At 37.1% G+C, this 27,806-nt stretch overlaps 1 protein-coding gene across 1 annotated transcript; it reads right to left on the reverse strand.

The window, feature by feature from the left end:
- LOC114283427 (hexanoyl-CoA synthase) lies at window positions 1-27,721 on the reverse strand. The gene is given in 15 exon segments (XM_082866710.1): window positions 1-337; window positions 943-1,155; window positions 1,794-1,892; window positions 1,977-2,102; window positions 2,766-2,982; window positions 3,241-3,335; window positions 3,833-4,053; window positions 4,389-4,462; window positions 5,359-5,484; window positions 5,575-5,615; window positions 6,302-6,449; window positions 6,451-6,504; window positions 7,207-7,457; window positions 7,566-7,695; window positions 27,377-27,721. Coding segments are annotated over 15 exon segments (2,160 nt in total). The 5' UTR covers window positions 27,631-27,721; the 3' UTR covers window positions 1-226.
- Between the last annotated feature and the right edge of the window lie 85 nt (window positions 27,722-27,806).

Below are 27,806 nucleotides of genomic sequence, written 5' to 3' on the forward strand. Positions count from 1 at the left end.
TTAACCAGAAGTAATCCACAGATTTATTTGAAGTGAATGCTAATCCATATTTTTCTGTTTTTGCACAATAATCAAAATATGTTACATTGTTATACAACACATGAATTATTAATCATTCAGACCAAGTTGGGAAATAATAACAAAAACACATTTATATGAAGAAAACTAAACAAAAACAGATGGAATTGGCATTTTAGCAAAGTGCTCTCAATAGGAATTAGAAACATCACATTTTAAAATTTTGGTCAATTTGAGCAAACTGTTGCCTCAAAACCTTTCTCATAACCTTATTTGTTGCTGTCCTTGGAAGAGCCGGTATTGGCACGATTTGAGAAACCTGCAATATTAAGCATTAATAAGCAAAATTGTACGTTCCAACAATGTTTATAAAACAGGGTCGAGCCAGATGGTTCAACCAGTTGAGCTATTGACCGGTCCAAGTTTTGATCCAAATAAACCATGAGAACCGGTGGTGGTTCTGGTGAACTGTCCGGTTTAATGCAATGCGTGATTTCGCGGGCATCACTTCAAACTTGGGATTCAAGCAGGATATGCACGCCCTGTGCCACTGAGCTGTAAGATGTATATTATGTATCATTCTTTTTATGTACACTGACTTTCTACCAAGAAACAACCCATAAAAATTTTAAATCTTAAATTAAAAATAAATTGATAATATCAGTATATATTTTTGTAATTTATTTAGCTAATTTTATTTATACATAATTATTAATATATTTATTATGCAATTATAATTCGATTCCAGTTGATCCATCGGTTATACCACTAACCCTTGACTTCAAGTCTCACCATGGGGTTCCACTCCTCGTCACACCTTCCTTCGGTGAAAATATTATATGATGTTCATGTACCAAAAAACAAAAGAAACTAAGAGCAAAACTTTTCAACAAGGCATTTAATTGCTGAGTAGTTTGATTATACCTTGAACAAAGGATTTCGTTTATTCTGCAGTGCAGAATTGAAAGCCATCCTCAACTTGTTTAAGTCTGTGGCCGATTCACTTGAATCCTTGAAAACAACGGCTATGACTAACCTCTCAGGACCACCTCCTTGAGGAGGCACCCCAACCGCTGCTGTCTCAAGGATGTTGTTATCAACAGCATTACAGATGCGTTCAATCTCAACTGAACTTACCTGCCCAAACCCAAAGAAATGGTTAGAGCAATCTACATTTAAAATGGGTCCTATAAATGTGAAAGTAATCCTCAAAATTTTCATACTCAAAAGCTCTAATTAATAGGGCCAGCATCACCGAAGCCTTGAGGGTGTCATATATATCAGTCAAAAAATAATATTCCATCTTATAATGTGAGGAACAAGAGTACATTTTCCATGTTGCATATTTTTTCGAGCAATTCTAAATTTGAATATAAAGGTGGTCAGGCCTCCATTAGCACCACGTTCCTTGTGAATGATACATGCGAACATAACAGTTCGATTTGAAGATACTTTGTAAGGACAACCAAAGTATTACAACTGCATTATTGAAAAGAATGAGCATTTTATAAGAATGCTTGAAGATTTTTATTTTATTTTTTTAAACTCAAGATCCAAAGCCATTGGATGTTGATGGATTGACTCATAGTGGGTCCTGCAGTATTAGTACAACCCACATTCTGGCTCTAGTACTTTAGAAACACCTTCGATTCTTAAAACACATAATTTGTCAGAACATATGCACTTTTATTTTTATTTCTCAGGCTCCTAAGCCTATGATTTTTAACTCAACACTAGCATATTTTAATAGGTCAGATTGTAAGACTAATTCAAACCTTGATGCCCCCAAGATTCATTGTATCATCTGCCCGACCATGAGCATGATAGTATCCTCTAGAAGTAAGGTCGGACACATCCCCATGCCTTCTTACAACCTGAACGAGGAGAGTCACCAAACATAAGTTCAAGTGAGTTAAATCTCCATGGTCGTCCAAAAACAAGGAGGATGCTTAGCTTACCTTTCCATTCCAAACAGGCATTCCTTTGAAGTATACATTATAGTGATCAGCATTCAGCAGTGTATTTGAAGCTCCAAACATTAAGGGACCAAGAGCCAATTCACCAATCCCTGGAACAATTGGTGGCTATAGTAGATGGGATGAGATACTAGTTTGAATGACTACGGTAAAAATTTCTTAAATGCTAGATAGATTACAGTTAGTTGTATTCAGTTGTCATAAAAAATGATTGGCATAATTGAATGAGAGTCTAAAATACTACACTACAGAATTGTTAGTTGCACAAATACTGAACAAATCAAAGATAATTGGGAATGGATTAGAAACTTTACATGAAGCTCCATAATAGACAGAAGCAATAAGAAGAAAATATTACACATGACAAAGAGACTGAACAAAATCCTTCAATATGTGGCAATGAATGTTTAGATGTGTATGTTATAAATTTAAACTTACATGTCCTTAGTCAGTAATTACATTCACAATAAACCCAAAAGAAAAATGAAAAATAAATAAATAAATATCCATAACGAGGTACCCTTTGTAAAAAAAGTCATGCATGATGTATTGTTCTCATTATTAGTACGAATGTGTCATGTCTTTCAATAGGCTACTGTACAAATATAGAACAGAAATGAAATAATTTGAAATGAATAAGAGGGATTAAAAAATGGGTTTCTCCAAAACGTGTAAGTTCCAGTGCGGGCATTAAAAAATGTATAGCATGCTGCAAATTCGTGCTACAGACACTTTTCGTTCCTTCCAGATGTAAGGTTAAATGGTGCTTACATTAATAATTCTATCGCTGCCAATGATAAACAGACTGCAGCCCATAGCTGGTGTGCTAAAAGCAGCCAAAGACTGAGGCTGCAACAATGACCCAGTAACAAATCCACCACCAATCTCTGTGCCACCACAATACTCAATGATAGGCTTGTATCCAGCCCTCCCCATCAGCCATAGGTATTCATCTACATTAGATGCCTCGCCAGCGGATCCAAAGCAACTACAAAATTCAAAAGAATAAACATACACTAAAATATTTATTTTCTCAATATCAAGAATGAGAGATTTTTTTAGATAATGTATTTATAGTCGACACAACAAATTTTTGCAATAATAACCTCAGTTTACATATACAAGCACACAGACCCCCACTCAACCCACCCACACACTTACACAAACCCCTTATTCATATATGTAAATAAATTTGGCTGCAATATGAAGCGGACACAAGTTTTCAAGGGTAAAATTCAGAACTTACCGGATGGCTGACCAATCATAGCTAGCTGTACAATTTGTAGTTTTCCATGCCCTTACAATGCTTGGGATCACTCCAAGCATTGTTACTTTAGCATCCTAGACAAGTTGCATGATTCAATTGAATAAGACATAAAAGTGGAATCTCAAAAGTCCAAACAAAACATATTAGTCATGTAATTTATCCGAAGATATTCTCACTCCCTCTTTCTCATGGTAGGGTACTTTGCCCAAGTATTCTTTTCAATTTCCCGCCTATTTTATTTATAAGATATTTTATCCCAAAGTTTTAAAGTTTTTATCCACAATAAGCCCATAATATTAACAGGATTTCAGACTGGAAAACATTGCATGTCATTTGCACTTCGGAAGGTAGGTTTTCAAAAAAAAATTAGCAAGGCCTTAGCACCAAAACAAGGTAATATCCTTAGTCACAAAGTTAAGAAAATCACGTTCTTCTGATATTAACCCCATACTAACCCTTTCATTTGCACCCCTAATTACCACTTAGTTGGCTGTTAAGTACAAAAAGATACAGGGACAACCAAAAGGGACCAAATAATAGTAGGCTATTAATATTGAGAAGAGGTCTCTACCTGTACAAACTTGGCAAAGCCAGAACCAAGGGGAGATCCATTATATAAAGCCATGGATGCCCTATTCAATAGTGAAGCATAAACTAACCAAGGACCCATCATCCATCCAAGATTAGTGGGCCAAGCAACAATATCACCTTTGCGGATATCCATGTGGCACCAACCATCTGCGGCAGCTTTGAAAGGTGTTGCAAGGGTCCATGGAATTGCCTTTGGTTCCCCTACACCATATATAAATCCAATTAAGCTTGTTAGATGGAATCCAGATACTCTAACCTCATTCAACTTACTGCCGCTACATTCTAACCTCATTCAACTTACTGCCGCTTCAATATGTACTTGGGTCGACCCAATCTTTTTTCATTGTTATAAACACTTAAATTTATAGTTTTCATTTGTGAAAGATTAAAAGGTCTTATTGAGTTGCTCAGTGGTCAACTTAAAAACTGGTATAGTCAAAGTATTTATGGATCTTGGAGACATTATTCTATGTATGACAGTGGAATGTACAATTCAAATAATTTAAAAGATGATAAAAGATTAATCTTTAAATTACCAGTAGTTCCAGAAGAGAAAAGGATATTTGTGAATGCTTCAACAGGCTGTTCTACTGCAACAAATTCAACTTCTCTGCAAGTTTTGGCATGAAAATGAACAATCACAGCACCCAGCATTAGAGCTTTAATGATAACCAATGTTATAAAACTGGAAAGGATGTTTACAAACAATCATTTACATCATGAGTATCTCAAGATGAACACAATGCTGAAGCCAAGGAGTTAAAGATAAAATTGAGGATATTATTAGTTTTGATGCTTTTATCCAGTTCAAGCCTCAAGGATGACCTCCATTTGCAAGCTATTCCAACCAGCAGCTTCATAAATATTTCGAAACATAATAAATGATATGATGTCAAACGGACTCCTCAGAATTGTATATTCGCTTCTAGAAAAAAAAAAAAATAATTGAATAAGCTGAAAAAACTTTATTTTATTTATTTCAATAATTAAGAATGAAATACACCACTGTCCCATAAGCAACTTAAACCCTACATCAGCCATTTGAGGTTGGTTAGAGATTACTCCAGCAAACAACTTGTGTAACCTACTCCAAGAATCCACTCTTGTATGTATGAAGTTCGAAACTTCTAACCCTCATACTTTAGCACTACAAAACTTGAGGTCAAGCTTCTTCCAGTGTGTGGAAGACTGATGCAGAACATTTAAATAAGGCAAGGAGCAATCAGAATTTCATAGGGATCCCATTCAGACCTCATATATTAAAATATTGATTTAATTCAAGTTATAGGTTGTGTTAATTGTTGGTTAATCGTTGACTCCCTCTCCCTCTCCCTCTCCCTCTCCCCTCCAATGTCCCCCCAAAAAAAAAGAAAAAGAAAAGGAAATATAAGTCATAGATAGAGAATAAGCTATATAGAACTTCCCTCATTGAATAAATGCCAAAAGCAAATAAAACAGATAAGAAACTAGAAAATAAGAATCAAACATATATAAAAGAGTTCTTGCCTGAAATGTTCGACTGTTGCCAAAAACTCATGCCAAGAAATGTCACCATCACGCAATTTGATGCCAAAGCTGGAGCCTCCACTGGGAATAACAATTGCGATGGGTGATTGGGCATCGATAACTCTACTGCAGATTTGAACCTATATATGAGAAATAGTCATAATAAAAAGAAGAGAATGAACATGCTATTCATCTAAAGAGAACTGAGAACAATACCTGTACAAGGGTAATCTCTTGTCACCACGGATAATAACATCCTGAGAAAGAAAAGTTTGATGATGACAATATTAGCCAAAGAGAATATGTAAATTTATTTATCCACGCATAAAAAGAATGAGAAATACATAAAGCCATGAAATTGCCTGACGTCTAGTGGACAGGATGATCAATAACTTTGAAGCTAATTTTATAAATGACTTATGAAAACAATCATTTAAGATAATTTTGAGATCCATTTCAAAGAAATTACAGAGAAGGAGGACAATAATATTTGTTATAGTCAAGTAGCAGGACTGAGCATCCAAATACTAGCTTAGTTGGAAAAACTGTATAAGCAGTCACAAATACCAGAGAGAAAAGCTTCAATGCTTGAATACAGACATAGTCAAGCACGAAAACATCAGCATCGCATTAGTCACCTGATACAGCTCTGATCCCTAATAGAACACTCATTTACAAGCTGTGATTATGAGTTTTGCACTAACAAACAGTGCCAAGCGCAGCATAAGCTGAGTTAGCTAAATCTTTATAATGATAAAAAAATCATTCCAGTAAACTGTACTGGTATGATAATAGAAGCATAAGACTCCATGACACTTTTGAATAGCTTTTCTCACTTATATAGGAAAGCACAGATATATATTCATAAATTAAACAGTAAGAAATCTTAAATTTGATCTTGCATGGTCCTCAGGGGCAAAGAAGGTGCGAGGGGACGATTAACCTGGGTAAAGATTGCTTTTGCTTTTGATATTTTGAGCCTTGTCGCAATTTCAGTTGGAGCAAAGCTATTAGCAATGGATACAACTGCATAGCCTGCCAGAACAATAGCCAGGTAGATCACTACAGAATTCACATCCATTGGCATATCTCGCAATTGCAGATCCTTTGTCCAAACCCAATGTTTCAAGTGCATGTTCAACTAACCTACAAATAAAGTTCAACATGTTTTTATGTTACAAAATGTTTAGAGTTGAATAATGTCTGCATGATAAGAAAAGAAAACTAAATGCTTCTCATCAATTAATCAAAAAGACTCATTAATGTGTAAGTACCACATTTCATACAAATAGCAATCATAGCATGACAAAAGAAACAAACTAACTGTACAATGCAGTCTACACTTCTGAATCTTCTGGCACACTCAAATCTACTACCTAGAAGTCAAAACTTCCCAATATACTTCTACTTGAAACATTATTAACTAATGTATGATCATGTGCTTTATCTTTTGGAAAGTAGCCTAGAGAACCGTTGACAAAGAAGCCGCCAGATGATCTATACTAATGTACAATGTATCTAGACAAGGTTGCTACTTCCTTTCAGGGTGTCAACACCAAAGTTCCAATTTTATTTTATTTTCTCCTCCTAAATTCTCACGCATACACCATCAAACATGTAGGAGTAAGATATGGATTAAGATCAACCTAGCGCATCCCATGGAGTACGATATGGATTTTTTCCCAATGAAATCCTAATACCGAACAATGTAATGTTAAATACATAATATTGTTGGGGATGGCAATCAAGGTCCTGTGGATTACATTTAATCAGGTATTGAATATGATATTTTGACAAATTAACACACATCAAACTTTACAACTATGGCTAACATGGAAAGAATCATACCAAACCTCTGTGCGCAGTTCCTTAAGAGTCATCTTATTAACAGGCATTTTATCATCTCCTTCATCACGCCATATCACCATTATATCATCCAAAGTCCTCTTACCATTCAGACTCAAGCAATTCTTTGCCGGATTCAGATGTGCACCAGGTAGCCATTGACCTCCTGGGTGCGATTGGTTCTCACGTAAAATACATTGGGGAGGCACTGAAAACGACACACTTATTTCATCCAATAGAGTTTTCCAATAAACCTAACCCCACACACACACATTTAATAGCCAATGGTCCATACAGGAATATGGGAATAAAACTCGAAATCTTAATAAATAATCCTAAGCTTTAATGATCTATAACAATACCTCAGGGTTTGAGACTGAAAATTTCTGAAATTCAGAGAAGCTTGATATGGGATCCTTGTATCTTGAATCCAAGAACTCTTTCCCATGCCTCGCTAATAGTCGCCCAACATTGGTTGAGGCCGCTCTTTCCCTAGCCATATAAAAAGGCACATAGCCCATAGGAACCAATTAATTCTGAAAAATAACAATATAAATAAAATGCCAATTCTAAGATCATCAAAGATTGCATGAAATTTTCTTCTTCGAATTTATACTTGTGTTTACATTATTCCTTTTTTTTTTTCCCTCTCCCAAGTCCTACCTAATTCTTTCTTTCCCCCCACCCCTTTGACCCCCTCTCTCTCTCTCATTGGTTACCTTTTCTTTTTTTTTTTCTTTTTTTTTCTGCTCCTCCAATCACCCCCTGCCACGTGGCAAGGGGTGAGGGGGTAACCCCAAAAAGGGGTCCCAAACATTATTCTTTCCCAAACGAACTGTGACTCTTCCATGTTAGAACGATTCTACAGATTGCATACCCACCAATAAATCTATATCTATATCTATACTATATATATAACCAAATGTAGTTGTTTTTGTCAAAAACCTCCAAATATTTATTCCTAAATTCTTATAATTTTAAAACACTCTTTTTTCTACGTGGCAACCTTCTTTGATTGCCTTTCATGTTATCTATTTTTCTTCATTTTTTATTTTTTTGATTAATTAAAATTAAAATTAATTTCATTACTTATGAATAAAGATTTAAATTTCAAAATTCCTCCATATAGATAAACATATAAAAACTGTAACAATTAATTTAAAAAAATTAATTTCATAACTTATAGATAATTGAAAATTTCTTCCCATAAATAAACAAATAATTTCATGGCCTACAAATAAAGATAAAAATTAAATAATTGATTTTTTTAATAAAAAAACAATTACTCTTTTTTTTCCCTCCTCATTTCGTACTTTAATTAATTTCATTATAGATAAACATATAAAAATTCATAAATAATTTATGAAAATTTATTTCATGACCTATAGATAAAGATAAAAATTTTAAAAATTATTTAAAAAATAATAATTTCATGACTTATAGATAAATAAACATATAAAAATTGATAAATAATTTATAAAGATTAATTTCGTGGCCTATAGATAAAGATAAAGATTAAATAATTGATCTTCAAAAAATTAAAATAATAAAATTTAGATAAACATATGATTTGTTAATCTATATATCTATCAAAAACATATATATCTAAATCTTTATTTTGATTTACTCTTTTTTTTTTCTCCTATCACATATTATCTTTTTTTTTTATTTTAAATTTTTTATCTTATGAAATGCTCTTATCTATAACTTCTTATCTCCTATTAAATTCTTAACATTCTCTTGATAATTTTTATCATTCGTTATTATCTACCAAATGATAAAGATTGTAAAAAAAAAAAAATTATCGCTCTGAATGAGAATAGTATTAATAATGAAATAATAAAGGCTACATGGGAGAATGTAGCACAGAAATCTCACAAAATTAATTTTTTTCACTATATTTATAAAAGGTAATAATTTGAGATTCTTTCTATTAGTTATTAAAAATAATTTGCATTAGATCATTGTTATGTTTTTATTTTTATTTTTTATAAGGCTATCATTCGTTATAGTATTTCTTCAATCTCATCTCTAAATTCTCTCTTTGAAATCTTTGTTTTTTTAATAATTAAGTTTAGAATCAATTTCTTATCAAATTTGTTTTCTTGATCCTTATTTTATTGAAGGATCGAGACGATTAAAACTTTCATATAATATATGAAATTAGTGAATATAATACAAAGATGATAGGAAAGTACTACATATTTGTCAATATCTCTATGTTATTATTAGTTGATTTGCTAGATTATACTATCAATTTAGAGCCCATATGATTTAATTCATTGTTCATGACTTTATTTGTATTTGACCATTTTTTCGTTGAGTAGCCAATATAATTTTTTTTTGGGTATATAATGATTAAAGCTATCATTTGTTATATTTTTTCAAGTACAATTCAAATAATTTTTTATCATTTTTTTATAAATAAAATGGATTAAAACTATTCTCTTATATAATTTTTATAATACTATGACATTCTTATCTTGATTAATTTTTTTAAAATGATGTAAGAACTATGCAAGTATTATTCAAACTATGGAGAATGATTTATACTTTGATATGATATAAGTGTGTCATTGATAGAGGAAATCAAAGATAAAAGGGTTGCTAATATAATCAATTAATGATTTGTTTGAGAAGTTCTTTTTATAAGCAAGGCAACAAACTTAGATTAAAATTTTTTAAAAACTACTTATAAATTATAATTAAAAGTTGATATTTATTCATAATTTGATTCCACAATAATAATATACACCACTGATTTAAAAGTTTAAGTAAATTTATGATAACTTTTCTAAACTTATAGAATTTCTCTCTTTTAATGTTTTGTTTTGTTTGATACAAGTTATTTATGTTATCAAGTGATTGTGATACTATTATTCCCAACAATTTTTATAATTAATAATTTCTTACGCATATCAAATTTTATTGTAAAATTTTGTGGGTTAATTATTGTTAACATCTACCTAGATGGTTTAATATTATGGCTTGTCTCTATTAAGATATAATTTAAAATTAAGATGATTTATTTATCACACAGAATATATATAGTCTATTTTTCTGTGCATCGCACGGGTTACCGCTAGTTATATATATAACCAAATGTAGTTGTTTAGTCACAAAGTTTCAAAACTTGAATCCTAAATTCTCATAATTTTGAAAGAAAAAAAAATATTACGTGACACTATCTTTCACCTCTCTTTTCACTCTTCAAGCATTTTCACTCTCTCTCTCCCTATATAAAATATAAAATAAATTCTCATAATTTTGAAAAAAAAAAAAATATTACGTGACACTATCTTTCACCTCTCTTTTCACTCTTCAAGCCTTTTCACTCTCTCTCTCCCTATATAAAATATAAAATATTAAAATATTCATTCATATCCATTATCTATATCCATCACCAGCAATAATATTTATCCCCAAATAATAAAATATTCATTCATATCCATCACCTACAATAATATCTATCTCACTCTCAATCTCAATTTAATAATAAAAAAAAAAGAAAGCTCGGAACTCCTATAACTTTCACACACACCTCTATTCAATTTACTCCAATCAAATTTAATCATTTTCTCATCTATCCATCTTTTATTTCTCAGAATAACTCATCTTCTCCATTGTTACATTTTGCAAGTTTAATGATCTGGAAAAATCATTACAAGGTCAGTGTAATATTATTTCTTATTTTATATGTATTTTTTTAGTGTTTGTTACTTTGTGTGTATATATTTCTCTTTCTTAATATTTTTCAATTCATCTACACATCTTTTCATATTCTCCATTTTTATGCTCCTAATATTATTTCTTATTTTATATGCATTTTTTTAGTGTTTATTACTTTTGTATGTATATATATATATATATATATTGCCAATATTTTTCAATTTATTTACATATCTTTTCATCTTCTCCATTATTACATTCAATCATTCTCTCATTTACCTATATTTTCTCAAAATAACTCATCTTCTCTATTGTTATATTTTGCAAGTTTGATAATCTGTAAAAATCATTACAAGGTCAGTGTAATATTATTTTTTACTTTATATGTATTTTATTAGTGTTTGTTACTTTGTGTGCATATATATTTTTTCTAATATTTTTCAATTCATCTACACATTTTTTCATTTTCTCCATTTTTATGATCCTAATATTATTTCTAACTTTATACGTATTTTTCCAATGTCTATTACTTTTATGTGTGTAAATTTTTTTCCTAATATTTTTCAATTCATTTACACATCTTTTCATCATCTTCATTATTACATTTTGCATGATTTGGGCTTGCCTTTAAAAAATAAATAAATAAATAAATAAAGTTGTGAATTGCGATTGTTCTTCAATTTAATCAGATTTAAAACTCATCAAATCTTGAATTTAATTTATTTTTTTTATTTTATCTCATATCTATCACACCATCACACCCTTTAATAGTTTCAGGTAAACTCTCGAAATCAAGAAGATCAGCTATGCATAGAGTTAATCTCACATTTGCTCCTTCAAGCTCTCTCAATCATCTACAACCAATATACATCCAGTTAAATATACACACAAAAATAGCTTCAAAACCTTAAACACAATTTCTCAATTTTAAAATTTTTAAAAATAAAAAATATATTTGGCTTAAAGTGATAGGTACATCTAACAATATTTAATTTTAAAATTTTAAAATGTTTAAATTCTATCCAAACATACCTAATTTAAATTTTTGAATTTTTTTAATAATATTAAAAAAAATGGTTCAAATCTATTAGTGTATTATCTAAATTTTGAATTAACCCACATGGCATAATCTTACTGGCTTTAACATTTAAATTTAAAATTAACTAAAATGTCTAATTATATGATTAGAGGAATTCCAATACTTTATTTTGAATTTTTCATTTTTTTTTTTAATTTTTGCAAAATTTAATGCTAAGTGTTGATTTTTTATTGGTTATCCATGATTTTATCCAGAGTTCTTTTTGTATGCTATAATGATAACAATTGACTACCATCAATTTTAAATTTTTTAAAATTTTTTATCACTGTTTTTTTTTTTTTTTTTGAAAAAATCATCATCAAACATGCAATTTAAAAATTAAAAATATTTTATTCTATTACAACTTTATTAAAAAAGTAAATTTATTTTGCTACTATTCAATAAAATATATATGCCTTTATTTTGATATAACAAACAAAATTAAATTATCTTTTATTCATACGTAATCTCTCATAAATATTTTATCTTTTTAAAATTTTGATTATCAACAACCGAATTCCCACATTTCTCTCTTCTTTTTTTGTAGAATGTTTATTTTACTTTTATCTTTACTTTTCAAATTAGATTTGATATCTATCTTTTTACCTATGTATATATCTATACTAATATATAAGCAAATATAGTGTGCTCTCGAAAATTTGTAAAGTCTTTATACTCAATTCTTAAGCAAAGTTAAGATTCTATTTCCTACATGTTGCTCTCTCAAAGTTATGTTTTTAATTTTTCATCCTTATTTTTCTCCAATAAGAAATTTTTTTTTTCTCTTACTATTGTTTTTATTTTAAATTTTTAACTTTTAAAATCTTTTTATTATCAAAGACTCCTTATCTCTTTTTATTGATTTTGTATTTATCTTATTCTTCTCCAATATTTTCATTTTTCTTTATTTCTTATTTCTTCCTTTTTAATTTTTTTTTTTTTTGTATCCCCAATCCTATCATTATCTCCAACTTTATTTTTATTATATTTTTCGTATGATCCTTTTTTTTTAATTTATTTTAATCTCTAATCTAATAATTATCTTCAAATTCATTTCTATCTTATTTTTCAAATGCTTCACACTGTAGCTATATATTTTAACATATTGTAGGATTTTAGGGTTTTGATGAATTTTATTTTCTTTGTATACCTATATGTATATGTAGTGGGTGCATTTTTTTTGTTGTTTTCTTTAAAGGGGCCTTTGAACATTTTTACATTATTTGTAGTAGTATTCATTTTTACATTTTTATATTATTTGTAATGGTATCCACTTTTACATTATTTGTTTTTAAAGCTAGAATAATGTTCGATAGAAATATAGTTTATGCTACTAAATGACCTACTTGGACTAAGATAATTTTATAATCAATATTTCAAATGATAAATTGATGGAAAATGAATGCATAAACTTAGGTATTAGATAGTTATCGTATTCAAAATATTTGTTAGTTATAACTCTCTATTATATTTTAAATTTATAAGAATTTTATATTTTATAATACAAAAATGAGTATAATAAATTATTTAACTTATACATTCTCGATTTCCGTGCATAGCACGGGTTACCGCTAGTTGTAACTACATAAATGTTGATTTCTTATAATGTGATTCAATTGTCAGCTGACATAAACAAACATGCAATACCTTGTTCTCAGGACTTATAAATGATGTATTACTTCTCCTCACAATTACAATTTATTCCTGCGAGGGTAATTTTTGAAAATTGGGCCGAGCTATGAGATGGACTTTATGGCCCAAAGTATGACGGACTGGATAACAAGGGCCGAGAAGTTACTCCGGCCCAAGAGAAGTAAAGTTACTTCGGCTCGGGAATTGTAAAGCTACTTCGGTCTGGACAACTTGGAGTTAGTCCGGTCTCCGAGTTAGTCCGGTCTTGACGTATTCTGGATAGATCGGTCAGGACCTTGCTACTCGGTAGCTCGGTCCTGGCACACCGTAGTTCATACAAGGGAGAACCGAGATAAGGTGTAACGAGAGACAGAACCGAACCAATGATAGTTCGGCTTATTCGGCGGCTCTACATAGCCGTGGGTACTTCGGTCAAATGATAGTTCGGCCGTGGTAAAAACCATCCCACTTGGTTTAAGCAGTGGGGGGGTGTAAAAGGATAAGCATTATCCTTTAGGAGTATGAATCCTAGGAGGACTTTGCATGGAGGAATAAAAATCCTACTAGGATTGGGCCACTCGAAACCTATAAAAGCTCACAAGCATCACCTTGGAGGAGGTAACATAACACAACATACAATTTTGCTTCCTGAATACATTGAGCTTTGTCTATTTGTCAAATTTTCTGACTTAGGCATCGGAGAGGTTTTCGGCACACACCCGCCGGCTAGCCCACGTTTGTGTTTTCAGGTGACAAAGCGACGTCGTACGGAGGAGCGTGGACTTAGTCAACAAGATTATACGAGGAGAATTATTTCTTTCCCGTACAATTGGCGCCGTCTGTGGGAAAAACAGACAGAACAAAACCTCTTGATTAAAGCTTCTCCCCTTTACATTCAATGGCACACATTGAAGAATTGCCGCAGTCCGCCGTTGACGGACTAACTCCAGATGAGGGTGCAAGGCGTAAAGGATTACCTCCTGTCCCTCCCATGGCGGACTTGGAGCCCCAACGACATAACTCCAGGAGGGATGCTAGGGGAAGGCGAAATAACAGCCCCCACCACTCACAAAGTCCTGACAGGCAAAGACGGAGGATTGACCCCCAAGCTCTGGAAGACCGCGTGAAAGAGCAAGATGAATTGATAAGAAAGATGGCGGCGGACATGGAGGCCTTGAAACGACAGATAAAGAAAAAAGAAGTGGCGATAGGAGAGGGGCGCAAAAACAAGACGCCCCCTCGCCACTCAGAAAATCGTAGTAGGAATACTACACCCTCACAAGGAGAGAGTAGAAGCCTTAGGACAGGCGATACTCAATCATGGTCTTCCAGAACTCGTCACTCCAGGTCTGAGAGGACGAAGTCTGAAAGATCATACACTGAAGGAAGCACATATTGGCCCTCTCATTCGCATCAAACTAGATCTAGACAGACGGAATTACCCAGATCATCCGACTTACGAACCGTGCTCGAAGAGAAAGTACGATGCAAGGAGGATGCCAGGGCGCGAGATCCGCACAGAGTTTTTGCCTTACAGCGGTTGGCTCCTCGGACGCATGGAAGCGTCGAGGTTGGAATACCAATACCGCGCCCAGCCTACGAACCAACGGACAAAGCATTGGCACGACTACAGACTTCGCCGTTTGTTCCAGCGATCGAAAACGCGCCCCTACCATCAGGCTTCCTTCAGCTGAAATTCACCACATATGAAGGGAAGACGGACCCGTACTCACACTTGAGCCACTTTCGCCAAGTCATGGCTGTATACAGGCGAAACGAAGCCTTAATGTGCATACTCTTCCCATCAAGTCTTGGCGACCTAGGCTTGACTTGGTTCGAGAAACTACCAGAAGGCAGCATAGCCTCTTGGGCACAATTGGCAGAAGCCTTCGTGACAAGGTTCCGAACAAACACTAAAACCCCGGTGGAGATCGACCAGCTACTCTCCATCGACATGGGTGATAAAGAGACCCTAAGATCCTACAACAGTCGCTACTGGGAGACGTTCAATCAGATTGGGGACTGCCCCACCAATCTCGCCATTGCACAGTATAAAAGAGGCCTTCCAGCTGGGAACAGACTGAGGGACTCGATCACCATGACGCCACCCCTCACTATGGAAGCCCTGATGGAAAGAGTGCATCAGCATATCAGGGTAGAAGAGGATGGCGCACGAGCAAAAGCAAAATCTAGTGTAACCGCAGTACCAGAAAAGAAGACCTCAGCGAAGGCCAATACAGTAGATCGTCAAAGCAAAAACGGACGTAGCAGACGAGATAACGGAGAAGACCCGGATAAAAGATGGTTGAGAATCCACACTGCCATAACCACGGTGTTCAAGAAACCGATATATCGGATTCTTAGCGAAATAAGAGATGAGCCTTTCGTCAAGTGGCCAGCTAAGCTAGGAGAAGCCCAAAAGGACTATGACGAAAGATCGCGGTGCACCTTCCACAAAGAAAAGGGACACCGCACGGAGAATTGCACACCATTGAGACAACATTTTGGAAGAGTTGGTGGCAGCAGGCCACTTGGACAAATACATTGAAAGAGGGATGCAACCAGCCCCCCAGGATCACAATAACCCCAACGGAATGCCAATCGACGCCCCACCTCAAGGCATTATCAATGTAATACATGGAGTCTTTGAACCTGAGCGTGTATGCGAGCTCAGGGGATCAATCAAGAAGGCTGAGCACTTTAGAGAGGTGTTAAGTGCCCAACCTGCCATCAAAAAGGAAAAGACAGAGGCAACAAACGTCATGTCCTTTTTAGATAAGGACTTGGATCGAATATACTGTCCTCACAATGATGCTCTGGTCGTCACTCTCCGAGTCAAGGATTTTGACGTCAAGCGGATTCTGATTGACCAGGGTAGTTCATATGAGATCATGTACTACGACACATTTAAACAACTGAAGCTACAAGACAAAGACTTGGCACCTGCAGTCTCTCCCCTAATTGGATTCAACTCCATGCCAGAGTGGCCCGTCGGCAAAATAATTCTTCCAGTCAGAGCAGGAAGCGTAACAAAACAAGTGGAGTTCTGGGTATTGAAGGTCCCCTCCACTTACAACATCATCTTGGGCAGAACATGGCTGCACGCCATGCGTTCGGTGGCGTCATCCTACCATCAAGTAATGCGCTTCCCCAACGACACCGGTATAATTGAAGAAGTCTATGGAGATCAGATCATGTCAAAACAATGTTTCGCCACGGTAAATGGCAGCCGCGCTGCCAAAGGATACGTTCATTCGGTGGAGGAACCTGAAAGCAATGAACTATTCGCGGACGTCGGCAAAGAGGCTGATCAAAAAGTGGTGGAGGACTTGGTGGAGGTAAAAATAGATGAGAAGAACCCAGATAAGTTCTTCTTGCTCGGCTCGTCGTTGTCCAGCACTGAGAGATTAGAGGTCTTGAAATTCTTGACCTCTAACATCGAAGTGTTTGCCTGGACACCCTACGACATGCCAGGCATTGATCCAAACTTCATCAGTCACCAACTCAATGTCCACCCATCCGCCAGACCAGTCATTCAGCGCACACGTAAATCGGCACTCCACCACGCCGAAATAGTAGCGGAAGAAGTAGGCAACCTACTGGAGGCAGGAGCAATTAGAGAAGTGCACTACCCAAGATGGATCTCCAACACAGTCGTAGTGCCAAAGAAGAATGGCAAATGGCGTGTCTGCGTCGACTACAAAACAGTCAACAAGGCATGCCCAAAAGACAGCTTTCCTCTACCACGGATAGATCAACTGGTAGACCTAACGGCAGGACACAACCGACTTAGCTTTCTGGATGCATACAGAGGCTACCACCAAATCGCCATGCATGAGCCAGACCAGGAGGTCACATCTTTTACAACTCCAAGAGGACTATACTGTTACAAGGTCATGCCCTTTGGCCTGAAGAACGCAGGGGCAACATTCCAACGGATGGTCACCAAGATGTTTGAACCATTGTTAGGCAGAACAATGGAGGCATACATCGACGACATGGTGGTCAAAAGCAAGGATGAGAATGACCATCTCAAGGACTTAGGGGAGATGTTCGAAATCTTGAAGAAACACAAGTTGCGCCTTAACGCTTCCAAATGCGCATTCGGAGTAGGATCTGACAAATTCTTGGGCTTCCTGGTGACCAACCGTGATATAGAGACAGACCCCTCCCAGATCAAAGCAATCCAAGATTTAGAAAGACCCAACTCTGTGAAAGAAGTACAGCATCTCACCGGCATGGCAGCTGCACTCAACCGGTTCATAAGCAGGTCGTCGGATAGACTACGACCATTTTTTCATGCCTTAAAAGCCAAGTTTGAGTGGGATGAAGAATGCGACCGAGCTCTAGAAAGCCTGAAGGAGTATATGTCTTCCCCTCCACTGCTTGTTACCCCAGTACCTGGTGAAGAACTCTTCTTGTACCTGGCAGTCTCTCAGCACGCAGTTAGCGCAGTATTGGTTCGTACAAAAGGAATCCAACACTTGTCCATCTATTATGTCAGCAAGACATTGCTGGGAGCCGAAACAAGGTATTTGCCACTGGAAAAACTGACATTAGCCTTGATGATGGCCTCCAAGAAATTGGCACACTACTTTCACGCCCACACCATAGTCGTCCTCACAGCTTTCCCACTAAAAGCTTTGTTTGAGAGGGCGAACTTTTCTGGGCGAATTTTGAAGTGGGCAGTAGAGTTGGGACAATTCGACATCAAGTTCCAACCCAGGACCGCAATAAAAGCCCAATCTTTGGCAGACTTCGTCGCAGAGTTTACTCCTGGAATTCATCATATCTGCCCAGTCGACCTAACTGACGCCACCGAATTAGGGATGGAAGTTGACGCCGGAATAGCGCAACCCCTAGTAGAAGGTACTCAGTTAGACTCCAAGGCAGACCATACTAAAGACAGCAAGGAAGAAACAAACCAAGGCTCACCAACAGTACAATCAGATGGCGAGGGGCAGACAGCGAGCATGGACCTTGAAAAAAACACCATTCTTGACCCCACGACATCATCTGACCCCTCCACGTGCTGGAAGTTGTTTGTTGGAGAGATGTGGAAGTTCTTTGTGGATGGAGCATCCAACCGCCATGGTGCAGGGCTTGGCATAATCCTCATCTCCCCAGACGGCTTGGTTGTAGAGCAAGCAATCAACCTTGGCTTCCCAGCATCAAACAACGAAGCGGAGTATGAAGCGCTTCTCGCAGGACTCAAATCAGCATGCTACATGAAGGCCACCGAACTAATGGTTTACAGCGACTCACAGCTGGTGGTAAATCAAATTTCTGGCGACTATGAAGCAAAGGATGATAGGATGGCCAAGTACCAAGAGTTTGTCAGAACAGAGATCAAGAAATTTGAAGTAATAAGGATAGAGCAAATCGGCAGGGAGGAAAACAGCAGAGTAGACGAACTAGCAGGTTTCGCCTCCATGGCAGATACCTCCATACCCCATCCACTACTGATCGACTACCTACCTAGACCAAGCATAGAAGACCCCGAAGCAGAAGAAGTATGTTGCACGGAACTAGGCCCTTCTTGGATGGATCCCATCATCCTGTTCTTAAAAGACGGCATCCTACCAGAAGAGAAAAAAGAAGCCAACCGAATAAGAGCGAAATCACAGCGATTTTGGCTCTCCCCATCCTTAGCATTATACAAGAAGTCATTTTCAGGACCCTACCTAAAGTGCGTACATCCCAGCAAAGTAGAAGCTTTCTTGTACGAGATACATGAAGGAGTGTGCGGAAGCCATCAAGGCGGAAGATCGCTAGCTTACAGGGCCATTTCACAAGGTTACTGGTGGCCATACATGCAGGCAGACTCTGAGAAATATGTAAAGAAGTGTGAGAAATGCCAAAAATTCGCACACCAAATTCATCAACCAGCAAGAGAACTCCTACCATTGACCAGCCCATGGCCTTTCGCAATGTGGGGCTTGGACATAGTAGGACCGCTTCCAACAGCACCCGGCAACAAGAAGTTCTTTATCGCAGCAACAGACTACTTCACAAAGTGGGTGGAAGCAGAAGTATTGGCATCAATCAAAGAAAAAGATGTGAAGAAGTTCGTTTGGCAGAATATCATCACTCGATTTGGCATACCAAAAGCCCTAATCTCAGACAATGGCACTCAGTTCGACGGCAGAATATTCAGAAACTTTTGTGAAGAATACAAGATAGAGTTCTACAATTCTACACCGGCATATCCTCAAGCGAATGGCCAAGCAAAAGCATCAAATAAAGTCGTCTTGGATGGACTTAAGAAAAGACTAGAGAAGGCAAAAGGCAAGTGGGCGGACGAACTTCCTCATGTTTTATGGGCTTACCGCACCACACCTCGACGATCAACAGGAGAAACACCATTCTCCTTAGCCTACGGAATGGAAGCAGTAATCCCACTAGAAGTTGGCCTCCCCACAATTCAAAGCGAAAATTTTGATCCAGACTTAAATGAAGAAGCCATAGCATTGGAACTCGACCTTGTGGAAGAAAGAAGAGAAAGGGCACTGGTTCACATTGCTTCATACCAACGAGAGTTAATTAGAAAATACAACAAAAAGGTGCATCCAAGACAATTCAAGATCGGCAATTGGGTACTGCGCAAAGTAATGGGAAACACCTTGGTACCAGGAGATGGCAAGTTAGGGCCAAACTGGGAAGGTCCTTACAAAGTGGTTGGGTTAGCAGGCAAAGGGGCATACCACCTAGAAGACAAGGACGGCAAAGCAATCCCTAGGCCATGGAACACGGCCAATCTCAAGTTGTTTTATTTTTAGCTTTTTCTCTTTCAAACATATGTAATTTTCTTTTTCTTCAATAAGATAATCAATTCTTTTCAGCATGAGTTGTTCTTTGTAAAAGTTAGCTTTAGTGAAGATAGGAATATTGCAAACTTTTTTTTTTATTATTCTAAGTTAGCTGGAAAAAACTAACTTAGAGGTTGGCTGGAATAAACCAACACCCTTCCTAAGCCCAGGATAAGGATCCAGGCTGCAGGATGTTTGGTCGGAATAACCAAACATTGTTCTAAGTTAGCTGGAAAAAACTAACTTAGAGGTTGGCTGGATTAAACCAACTCTTTGTACTCTTCAGCCGAAGTATGGGTATGGCTGAAGAGTGGTTGGCTGGATTAAACCAACTCTTTGAACTCTTCAGCCGAAGTATGGGTATGGCTGAAGAGTGGTTGGCTGGATTAAACCAACTCTTTGTACTCTTTAGCCGAAGTATGGGTATGACTGAAGAGTGGTTGGCTGGATTAAACCAACTCTTTGTACTCTTCAGCCGAAGTATGGGTATGGCTGAAGAGTGGTTGGCTGGATTAAACCAACACTTTGAACTCTTCAGCCGAAGTATGGGTATGGCTGAAGAGTGGTTGGCTGGATTAAACCAACTCTTAGAACTCTTCAACCGAAGTATGGATATGGCTGAAGAATGGTTGGCTGGATTAAACCAACTCTTTGAACTCTTCAGCCAAAGTATGGGTATGGCTGAAGAGTGGTTGGCTGGATTAAACCAACTCGTTGTACTCTTCAGCCGAAGTATGGGTATGGCTGAAGAGTGGTTGGCTGGATTAAACCAACTCTTAGTACTCTTCAGCCGAAGTATGGGTATGGCCAAAGAATGGTTGGCTGGATTAAAACCAACTCTGAGTACTCCTCAGCCGGAGTAATTATTTCGGCTAAGGAGTGGTTGGCTGGTAAGCATAGTAAGTTTAACAATCAAAACCGGAATAAAAGTTCAAACAAAATTCTCATTCATTGAAAAGCAAGTACAGAGGGGCATAGCCCGGTTACAAAGACAAAGGGTAACAAAAAAGAGAAAAAGTGCAAAATCAAGAGAAAAGATCTTCAATTTCGGCGTCAAAGGCAGCATCGGCATCAACATGAAGACCGGCATCAGGCGGGAGCTCATTCTCGGTCGTATGGGTAGTTTCGGTCGGAACCACGGTTTCACCTGGTTGTTCAACAGTCAGGTCTTCCACCGTGGGTTCCAGCCGAACTGACTGATCCACATCAACAACTTGAGTATCCTCAGAAGCAAAGTCTTCATCAGAGTTTGAGCCTTCAAGAAACTGCTGTTGCATGGCATTAGCATACTCCACAAGGGAGTTCGGTATAAAGTAGGCTGGAGGGTTGAAAACCTCGGTATGTGGATCATGACCGAGCTTCTCAACGGCTCCCCTCCAGCCGCACTTAAAGAACAGTTCCTTGGCGGCCTCACACTGTTTGACATATATATCCTCTGCCTTCTTAAAGCTTTTCTTTTCAGCTCCTTTGGCGCTCTCTTTCAGCTGGTTTATCTCGGTGTCTTTCTTCTTTTCAAGCTTTACCAGCTCGCGCAGGTACTTATCCTTCAGAGCAATGGTAGCCTTCTGCTTTTCGGCTTCGGCCGAACTAACCAGTCCGGTCAGTCTGCCGATCTCACCTTGTAGCTCGGCCATTTGCTTTCTGGCCTCCTCTAGCTCGGTTGCTTTTACTTCAGCTTCTGCCGCGGCTTGCCTTGTTATTTTCCTAAGTTCCAGCATTTTCCTATGAGTGATTTGGTTTTTCTGAATGGCCTGACAAAGCAAAGATTTCCCTTTAGTCGAAATAAAAGTTGAAAAAAGAAAGTAGACAGAGAGACGACCGAAGTCACTTACCAGAATCATGGATTTTGTCGTAGACCGGATGGCCTTCAGTTCAGTATTCAGTTGTTTTTGGTGCTGCTCCATGTCTTTGGGGAGGCACACACTCTTGGCCAGGCTGAAGGCCAACTGATGGTCTTCTTCGGCAACAATCAAGTCTGAGGCTTGGATATCTCAGTTGTTGAAAGTAAGTTTCGGTGCCCAGCAACCGGTCGTTCGGTCAGAGGGCTTCGGTTGGGGGCTCGGTGGTAAGCTCGGTGGAAGAGCAGGTTCTTCTTCATCAACCAAAGTTTGTTCGGTTTCGGCAGTCCGAGCTTGCTTAGTTCGGCGGGAAGAGGACGACTGTTGAGAAGGGAGGGCCACAACAGCAGGCTGCGATTGGATGGGTGGCGTTACTTCGGGCCTGGTTATCTCGGTTAAAAGCGCCCTGACTCTATTCTTTTTTGCCATCTATTCTTCAGCTGTCAGTGGGATCAGTCTAATCTCGGGCAAGGATGGGTCCGGTTCTGGGGCCTCTTCAAGAAGAAAGTCAGTTACTCTGGCCTTCCGGCGACCGCTATATCGGTAGGTCGGCTCGAATTGCAGCAATTTGGCCCAACTACGTTCAGGATATCGTAGTGCGGCTCGCAAAGTTGCAAGGTTTAGATAACTGTATAAAGAGTGAAGGTGGGCAAAATCTGCGAGAAAGACAACTGTTAGTCTGGCTGAAACATCAAAAAGACGAAGTAAAAAAAATACAAGGAAGAAGACCGAAGTTAAATTACCGGGCTCTCCTTTTTTCCAATTTATAGGTCGGCCAGGAATTTGGGCTTGAAAATCCTCAAAGTTCCCAGAGACCCAGAAAAAATCATCGTCGTTTAAGTCTTTGTCCGGTGTATATTTTATTATCTTCTCTCGGCGGCAACGTATTCTAAGGTAATAAACCCATCCATCCTCTTTTGAGCCAATGGAATATTGATGGAAGATTTCGGCCAGGCCAAGGTTTAGTCCGGCTTGACGGTTCAGTTCGGCTATTCCCATAATGATGCGGTAGGAGTTAGTAGATAGTTGGGTTGGGCATAGTCTGGTTTGCCTAAGGAACTCACAAATCAATGGCTGGACTGGAAACCGTAGTCCGGTTTCTATAATGGATAAAAGGGTGAAGGGGACGAAGCCTTCATTGTCCCAGGGAATGACCTCTTTTTCGGCCAAGACCAGATGGACATCATCAGGCATTTGGTAGTCTTTCCTGAATTCGGCTAGGCCGCCCGGAGTATTTACTAGGTATCTATACTTCCCCATCTATCATATAATTTACGAATAAGTTATATCGGTGCAAAAATTGTGCTCAGTAGCTCGGTTGAGCGCACGCAAGAGTGCCTGGGCAACCTAAGTCTGCAAAGTAGAAAACACAAGAGTTAAGCACAGATCATTGGACCGTGCTACAAATTAAAAGCGAGGTATCTCGGCATACTGGCTTTGGAAACAGTTTTGTTACTTCGGGTCATCGTCTAGGGGCAGCTTTCTGAGTTCGGTCTAAAAAACTAAGAAAGCTGGTCCAGCCCCAAAGGCCTAAATCGGTTGAACTATGAGTTTTGTTACTTCGGTTGAGCCTCTAGGGGCAGCTTTCTGAGTTTGGTTTAGAAACTAGGAAAGATGGCTTAGCCCCAAAGGCTTAGTTCGGTTGAAGACCAAGGTTCTTAATTTAATGCAGTCAAACTTCGTTCAGTGGGCTTATCTCGGCTAGAGTTATTCAGGAGTTGATAACCTACTGAAACTACTGATTTCTGGAGTTCTAGTTCGGTTATTATCTAAAGTGATCTACCTATATATAGGACAAACAGTATCCTAGTTCGGTTGCTACATGATTTTGGATTCAAGACTAGTTTTCTACAGAATAGGTCTTACATGCATGAGTTCTGCTAATATTTTTTCAAGAAAGTTCAGAAGCAAAAACAAAAATGAACAAGCATGTTTCGCAAAAACATAGAAAGCAGAAAGAAGAAAAACAAAACAGGTTTTCTGAAGCTTACCAGGAGAAGGTGAAGCTGAAGGAGGGGAGCAACAGCACCAGCAAAGAACACGAGCTCAGGGAACTCAGAGGCTGGAGAAACAGAGGCACGAAGAGAGAAGAAGATGAATAGAGAAGGTGAGTGATTCAAAAGTGAAAGGGGTGTTTTGTGAAAAAGACGAAAGGCAAAAAAGCGGGAACTGTTCAAATTTTTCGCTGTACGAGGGCGGCGTGACAGCTGCCCACAGCGTATCAGAGCCTGCCACGTGTCAATGGAAAGTGAAGCGTTACAGTCACAGTGATTGAAGAGACGTTTTGACCGGACAAGCGGAACCCGGAGTAAAATAAGCTCGGCTGGAGAGGCTAAACGATTTTTTAGTTCGGCTGGAAAGGCTTATAAACGTTAGCTCGGCTGGTCACTAGGTAATCACAATCATGCTGTGCAGATGGAATTAAGGGGCAATTGAGAGGGTAATTTTTGAAAATTGGGCCGAGCTATGAGATGGACTTTATGGCCCAAAGTATGACGGACTGGATAACAAGGGCCGAGAAGTTACTCCGGCCCAAGAGAAGTAAAGTTACTTCGGCTCGGGAATTGTAAAGCTACTTCGGTCTGGACAACTTGGAGTTAGTCCGGTCTCCGAGTTAGTCCGGTCTTGACGTATTTTGGATAGATCGGTCAGGACCTTGCTACTCGGTAGCTCGGTCCTGGCACACCATAGTTCATACAAGGGAGAACCGAGATAAGGTGTAACGAGAGATAGAACCGAACCAATGATAGTTCGGCTTATTCGGCGGCTCTGCATAGCCGTGGGTACTTCGGTCAAATGATAGTTCGGCCGTGGTAAAAACCATCCCACTTGGTTTAAGCAGTGGGGGGGTGTAAAAGGATAAGCATTATCCTTTAGGAGTATGAATCCTAGGAGGACTCTGCGTGGAGGAATAAAAGTCCTACTAGGATTGGGCCACTCGAAACCTATAAAAGCTCACAAGCATCACCTTGGAGGAGGTAACATAACACAACATACAATTTTGCTTCCTGAATACATTGAGCTTTGTCTATTTGTCAAATTTTCTGACTTAGGCATCGGAGAGGTTTCCGGCACACACCCGCCGGCTAGCCCACGTTTGTGTTTTCAGGTGACAAAGCGACGTCGTACGGAGGAGCGTGGACTTAGTCAACAGGATTATACGAGGAGAATTATTTCTTTCCCGTACAATTCCCTTAGCCTATGTTTGGATCTTGGATTTGGGTAAGGATTAATTCCCTACCCTTTTCTTTTTGCTCTACAAACCCATACCCGAATCCAATATCCAAACACAACCTAAGTTCTATGATTTTCGGTTCAAACATTCAACATTTTCACTTAATTGGATTTACATTATTCCTTTCTGTAAAAGCATTTCCAATCCTTCATCAATTTTTTCCATCAAATTCAAATTTGGTGAAAAAATGGCTAAAAGTTGCTCCAACTGTTTCTTCAAATTTGTATCAAATCAAGGGAGAGACAAAATTTTCACCAATTCAACTATGAATCAAATCCTTCACCAAATTTGATTAAAAATAAACTTAAAAGTACAAACTTTGTGAAAAAAATCTTTAAAAAATTCACTAAATACTAAAAATAGTACATTTTCCTATATTTTTGAATTTATTGAAAAAGAAAATATATATTAAATTAATCTTTAAAAAAAATTATTAAACTAAAATACTAACAAATTTACTAAAAATAAAGAAAAATACGAATTGAAAACTCAAAACAATAGAGAATGCCCTTAACAAATCACAGAATCTCAGTTTGTTTCTTGAGAAAACAAAAAATATATATCTATACTATTACTAAAAGCCAACATTCCTGAAGCCTCGCTTAGAAATTTTTTTCCATTTTTTCTAAAATGACCATAACTTCTTAAATAATTATATTATTTTTACACTAATATCAGTTTGTACTTAAAGGTAACATGATAAATTCAAACCAATCAATTCCACTACCCCATTTCCAAACTGCACAGTAGTTCTAAATCAGTTTCAACATCTTCCAATTCTGTTTTGAACGACTGAAACCTCAAGGGGACAAAAATATTATTAGAAACAACTTCTTCTGGATCTCTTCTTCTAGCCAGTGAGAGCACAGCAACGAGGCTCCCCCGAGGGGACGACGACACACAAAGGAGTGAGAACTTAGAGAGAGAAAATACCTACATATAGATATGCATACACATATATATATATATATATATATATGTATTTATGTATATGTAGAGAGAGAGATCATTGTATTTATGTATATGTATATATGTAGAGAGAGAGAGATATCATCGCTTTATTGAGTGCTTCTGGATAGCTATCGTTGTCTTCACTTCTACAAAAACCCACCATCATCGACAAGTCTCTGGGAACTTCGACAGGTGATGATATTGGAAAAGCTTATTGAAAATATGTGACTTGCATACCAAGGTAAGTCATGGCATTGGTGATATTGACTTCGGTGGGTTGTTTGATTGGGTTTTGTATAAATTAATTATTTAATAGTTTTTATTTCTTTATTACGTTTATTGTAAAAATAAAATAAAAAAAATAAAAAGAATTGTACAGATTTTATATATATATTATTTTTGTGAGTATATTTTTATTTTATAATATAGAAATATATGAGAATATATGTATATATATCATATCAAATTCAAAAAGAAAAATTATACAATTGAATATATATATTAAAAAAAAAATTAAATGAGAATGTATTAAAATTTTTATCAATTAAAAAATAGTATTTTGTAATTCAATTTTTATTGACTTAAGCACATAATTTTATTCTATTTTTTAAAATTTACACACTTTTTTTTTAAATAAAAAACGTGTGCCTTTAACTGCTAGTATATATATATAAGGGTGCTTTGAGAAGAGCCAAAAAAAGTCAATTTTTAATTTTTTACTAATTTTACGTCACATTACCTTTTATATTTTTTATTCACAAAAGGACAAAATAAATTTAAAAAAAAAAGTCAAAACATCAATTTTTTACTAACTTTTCAAAACACTCCATATATATATATATAGATATCCAGCCAAAAATCCCAAACACGAATTACCAGGATCAGTTGACTAGACATTCTCATCTCACTCACGAAAACAAAAAACGCAGAAAATATATACACAGAGGCAAGAGGTGCTTACGGGTCAGGTATCCAGGCGGGAGGGTCGGGTCCGAAGCCTTTGTAGCAGCCGTAGTACATCATCTGATGAAGAGAGAAGGGAAGGTCCGGTTCGAGGAGGTGTTTGGAGACGCGTTGCCATGTCTCCGGAGTGGCAGAGCCGTAATTGCGAATGATTTCGTTGAGATTTTGGTAAAATCGCTCTGCAACTTCAGAGGGTAATCCAAGAGCTTCGATGTCTGAGGAGGTGATACAATCCAGAGCTTGGTAAGCCATTAATCTTCTTCTTCTTCGAGATTGGTTTTGGATCGATCAGATCAGCTCAGCTCAGCTCAATGATTGTGTGTGTATATATATATATATATATATATGTGGGGATGTATTTTCTGAATATCAACACGTGGCATGGTGACGCCGACGTGTCAGCCGAGGTGCCACGTGTCCTGGTAGTT

This window comes from Camellia sinensis, chromosome 4, assembly GCF_055761805.1.
Source record: "Camellia sinensis isolate YWXY chromosome 4, ASM5576180v1, whole genome shotgun sequence".
NCBI lineage: Eukaryota > Viridiplantae > Streptophyta > Magnoliopsida > Ericales > Theaceae > Camellia > Camellia sinensis.